General features: G+C 53.6%; 2 protein-coding genes across 2 annotated transcripts in view; one reads left to right on the forward strand and one right to left on the reverse strand.

Annotated features, from left to right (window-relative positions):
* Positions 1–4,698, reverse strand: part of LOC103739939 (keratin-associated protein 12-2-like) — a 12,319-nt gene extending 7,621 nt beyond the window's left edge. The window contains exon 1 of the mRNA XM_008840412.2: positions 4,634–4,698. The gene's annotated coding sequence lies outside the window, so the exon portion shown is untranslated. The remainder of the gene's footprint in view (positions 1–4,633) is intronic.
* The window catches only part of LOC103739973 (keratin-associated protein 10-4-like), a 1,829-nt gene continuing 832 nt past the window's right edge, over positions 4,288–5,284 (forward strand). Inside the window, exons 1-2 of the mRNA XM_008840489.1 lie at positions 4,288–4,794; positions 5,131–5,278. Coding sequence (XP_008838711.1) covers positions 4,288–4,794; positions 5,131–5,278 — 655 coding nt within the window. The remainder of the gene's footprint in view (positions 4,795–5,130; positions 5,279–5,284) is intronic.

Genomic DNA, 5,284 nt, shown 5'->3' on the forward strand with positions numbered 1-5,284 from the left:
AGGGAGGGAGGGAGGGAAGGAAGGAAGGAAGGAAGGAAGGAAGGAAGGAAGGAAGGAAGGAAGGAAGGAAGACACTTGACCCTGAGTCCTTACTCACCCAGCCTCTGGATGACCCAGAGATCAGGGAGGGCCTTTTGGAAAGAGCCAGAAGCTGAGAATGAGTGGGGGGCTGGGGGTGTGGCTAAGGGCCAAGGAGTAGTCATTTACTATGACACAAACTATCCTAAGAGGTTTGAGCAAATGCTGGGCAGCTCCTAAGCGCCCAAGGCCTGATGTGAGAAGGACCAGCTGACCCTCGGCCCCACTGTCCCTGGCTCTGTGACCACTCCACTGTGTCCCCTCTCCCCTGCCCCACTTGCTCACCCTTTCTGGCCTTGGGGCGGAATACTTACACCACAGCTATTGGCAAACACATCAGGGCTTTCATGTCAAGCTGCTGTTAGTTATTTTTCTTCCCTGTGCCAAACACTCAGGAGAAGCAACTTGAGAAGAAAGATGTGGGTTTTGGCTCAGTTTACGGGGATAGCATCCATCATACCCTGGAAGGCATGCAGCTGGGCTCTGTCTGGGTGGGAGCCTGTAGCACAGCTTGTTACATCTCAATATATTGGCAAGCAGAGAGGAAGTAGCCTAGAACCCCAAGCCCTACCCCCCATGGCTCTATGTCTGCCAGTTAGGCCCCATGCCCAAAAGGTTCCAGCATCTCAATATATTGGCAAGCAGAGAGGGCTCAGAAGTGGAAGTAGCCTAGAACCCCAAGCCCCACCCCCCATGGCTCTATGTCTGCCAGTTAGGCCCCATGCCCAAAAGGTTCCAAAACCTTCCAAAACACCACCACTAGCTGGGGACCCAGTGTTCAAACATATGAGCCTATGGGGAATGTTGCACATTCAAACTGTAACATTGTACCCATTTGCTCATGGTCATCTCAAAATTCAAAATGCCTTCGGTCCCTAAGAGTCTCCACAATCTTAACGGTTCCAACATTATTGAAAGGCATAAGTTAGGTCTCCTCTGAGACCCAAGACAGCTCTTAGCTATGGGCCCCTGTAAAAATAAGAAGCTCCATGCTTCCAATATACACTGGCACAGAGTTAGCGTTTTCATTCCAAAGGGAAAGGGAAAGGAGGGTAACAAGGGAAGATCACACGGAGCGGGACAGAAAGCCCGCAGAGCGCACATGAAACACTGCAGCTGTCTGGCTTCTGGCGCTCATGATGACACCCATGCTTCCAATTTACACTGGCACAGAGTTAGCGTTTTCATTCCGAAGGGAAAGGGAAAGGAGGGTAACAAGGGAACATCACACGGAGCGGGACAGAAAGCCCGCAGAGCGCACATGAAACACTGCAGCTGTCTGGCTTCTGGCGCTCATGATGACATCATCTGGGTTCCAACAGGCTTGTCAGCCCTGCCCCTATAGTCCTGTTGCCTACAGTGCACACAGCCTCCCTCCAGCCAGCTCCCGGTGCCTGGCATCCTCCCCATCCTGGGGTCTCCATTCAACTCAAGTTTCACCTTTGCAGTTCTGTGCTCAGCCTGCTCAGGACTTCCACAGGGAGTCCGCCTCTGCTACCTGCTGCCTGGCCTCACAGGCTTTCCTCTGGAACCTTGGTGTAAGCCTTGATGACTGCTTTTTTCCCCCCATATCTTACATGCCTGCAAAACCAGTGCTATATGGGTGACTGAGTTCTGATGCAGCTCAAGGTGCAGACTGGCCCGCATTTACAGCTGCAGTCGGTTCTGTGCACCTTCACGGCTGGGCCTGGGAAAACATTTCTGTAAGTGATCCTGTCCGTGAGACCCCATGGAGACACTCCGCGCAGGTTCTCCCCTTTTAAATCAAAATTTTAAAAGCAAGTTTGCATGTTTACACCTTGGTGTCCTCACTGATTGGGGCTGTGCACACAAGGCCCCTTCGTCATCATCCAGGTGCAAAGCTCTCGGCTTCTCCATGGTATTAATCTTGTGATAGTTAAAGTCGCCTTGTCTGCACCTCCCTTACCCAGCCATTTACAACGTAGGCTACATCCACACTCCTTTCCTGTCTTGTCCAACGGCACATTTCCCAGTGTCCTGCTCTACATTTTGCTCATAATTCTCATTGAAAACCTGGCTAAAGGCAGCCACAACAACCACACCACAGCCTGACTCTTGTGCTGTCTTGGACTTTAATTTGCCAAACAATTAGCTCATTCCTTTGAAATTCAGAGTTTCAGGGCACACACACACACACACACACACACACACACACACACACAAAAAATCACAGCCAGATTCTCCGCCGGAGTGTAACATGAAAGGCCCCTAGTGCGGTGCCCAACAGAGTCCTCCTTCCCCTGACCCCTCATGAGCAGTGCCTTCACTGGATCCTCTGGTGTTCTGAACGCCCACCAGAATGGCCCATCAAACTCTGCCGATAGAACTCAAGGACTTCTGTAGCCCACAGCTCCAAACTCCTCCACATTCTTCCCCCAAGCCAATTCCAAAAGCCCATGAGCCACATGGTCAGGTTTATCCCAGCAGCAGCCCCACTCCTGGTATCAATTTTCTCTTACATTTTTTTGTTGCTGTTGGAGAGGTAACCTAAGGGAGGAGAGGCTGTTTGGTCAGGCAGCCTAAGGAGTACAGTTCATCATGACTGGGAGGGTGCAGTGGCCTGGGTTCCACCTGTGGTGGGGGGCAGGGCTTATAGTACGGTTTGTTCAATCATGGCAGACGAAGAGGCAGAATGAACTAGTTGGATCAGAGGCAGCCTAGAACCCTCAAGCTCTGCCCTACAGTCCTAAGTCTGCAGCTGGGCCCCTTGTTCAAACTGTTCCACAACCTCCCAAATACAGCACCAGTGACTGGGAACTAAAGTTCAAACCATGAGCCTGTAAAGGACATTTCACATGCAAATCCTGACACCCGTCACTCACCGTCTGTGGACACTGCATCTTCTCCAAGTTCTTGGGCAAAACCAAGAGCTCTTTCCCTTGATCCCTGCCCCCTCTAGCTCCATCACTCAGGGCCCCAGGGCTGGGGAGGTAGCTCAGTGTTCAGAGAACTAGAGGCTCTTACAGAGGACCTGGGTTCAGTCCCCAGCACCCATGTGGCAGCTGACAACTGCTTGTAGCTTCAGTTCCGGGGGATCCGACACCCTCTTCTGGTCTCCATGGGAACTGCATGCATCAGTGTACTTGCATACATGTAGGCAATACACTCATACACACCAAATAAAAATACATTTTTTTAAAGGAGGCTTTTGGACATCTTAAACACAGCTCACTTTCTATCGGGAAGCCTCCCATATCTGGGAACAGCTCTAAGCTCTGACCTCCCTTCCCATTAACCTCCTTTCCCACCCTGCCTATCAATCAATTGGACCCTCTCTATAGGTAGATGTGGCCATATTGTCTTTTCCTCTGCCCCACCCCTGGTGCTCAGTCCTGCTCCCTCCTGGCTCCACTCCTCAGTTGAAGGCCGATTCTCAGAGGGTCTTTTGAATTGACTGTTGGGACCAGGAGAATTACAGGAACACAGGGCACCAGGATCCTTGGCCTGATGCCTGTGATTGCCAGGGCAGACTCTTTTGCAAGTTCTTGGCTGTGCCTCAGTTTCCCCATCTGGGAATAACAAAAACATCTCCCTCACAAGGTCGTGTGGTTAATGAGTTAATATTTATAAACTAACCTAGATTAACTCCTGTGTCAAAGCAGAACTATTATTACTTCAGTATTTGCTGATAAAGACAAACAAGCACAGGGTTCTGGCCATCGCTGGACTACAGTGAAGATGCTCACCCCAAGATAAAGGGGACAGAAAATAAGGTTAAACATGCTCGCACATGCCTTTAATCCCAGCACTCGGGAGGCAGAGGCAGGCAGATCTCTGTGAGTTTGAGGCCAGCCTGGTCTACATAGTGAGCTCCAGGCCAGCTGGGGCTACAGGGAGACCCTGTCTCAAAAATTCCAAAAAAAAAAAAATTCTTGACTCAACCAAGTACTGAGGAGAAGAGGAGCTAGAGAGAGGAGCCCAAAAACTGCCCTGCCTCACCCAGCTCTATCTGGTCCTTCAGCTCCAGCCTGTGTGAGTTTTACAAGCAGAGCTGCAGGTCATGGGGGTTTATGATTGACGAGCATCCTGGGAGTCATCCCAACATCAACAAGGAACTATGCTTAGGACACAAAAACACACACATCCCTGATAGCCATATAAGTATCACCCACCTTCACACCTCACTCACACCTCCCTCCCTCACTCACACCTTCCCAGTTCACCTCCTGCCCTCTACCCACCTCCATCATGGCCACCTCCACCATGTCTGTCTGCTCTGATGCCCACACCGAGTCCTCCTGGCAGGTGGACGACTGTCCAGAGAGCTACTGCGAGCCCTGCTGTATCCCCAGCTGCTGTGCCCCCTGCTGCGCCCCCAGCGACTGCCAGTCCAGCTGCTGTGCCCCAGCCCCCGGCCTGACCCTCATCTGCACCCCAGTGAGCTGTGTGTCCAGCCCCTGCTGCCAATCCACCTGCCCCAGCTCCTGCACACCATGCTGTCAACAGTCCAGCTGCAGCTCCTCCCCCTGCCAGCAGTCCTGCTGTGTGCCCCTCTGCTGCAAGCCCGTCTGCTGCACACCAGTCTGCTGTAAACCTGTCTGCTGTGAGCCGGTCTGCTGTGGGTCTTCCTCCTGCTGCCAACAGTCCAGCTGCCAGCCCTCCGGCTGCAGCTCCTCCCCCTGCGGCAGCTCCTCCCCCTGCTGTGTGACCCTCTGCTGCAAGCCCGTCTGCTGCACACCAGTCTGCTGCAAGCCCGTCTGCTGCACAACAGTCTGCTCTGGATCCCCCTGCGGCCAGCAGTCTAGCTGCCAGCCCTCAAGCTCCCCGTCATCCTGCTGTGTGCCCCTCTGCTGCAAGCCTGTCTGCTGCACACCAGTCTGCTGTAAACCTGTCTGCTGTGAGCCGGTCTGCTGTGGGTCTTCCTCCTGCTGTCAACAGTCCAGCTGCCAGCCCTCCGGGTGCAGCTTCTCCCCCTGCGGCAGCTCCTCCCCCTGCTGTGTGACCCTCTGCTGCAAGCCCGTCTGCTGCACACCAGTCTGCTGCAAGCCCGTCTGCTGCACAACAGTCTGCTCTGGATCCCCCTGCGGCCAGCAGTCTAGCTGCCAGCCCTCAAGCTCCCAGTCATCCTGCTGTGCACCCCTCTGCTGCAAGCCCGTCTGCTGCAGACCCTGCTCCAGCGTGTCCCTGCTCTGCCGCCCCGTGTGCAGACCCACCTGCTGCGTGCCCGCCTCCTCCTGCTGTGCCT

This window comes from Nannospalax galili, unplaced genomic scaffold (assembly GCF_000622305.1).
Source record: "Nannospalax galili isolate Female #2095 unplaced genomic scaffold, S.galili_v1.0 scaffold619, whole genome shotgun sequence".
Classification (NCBI taxonomy): Eukaryota; Metazoa; Chordata; class Mammalia; order Rodentia; family Spalacidae; genus Nannospalax; species Nannospalax galili.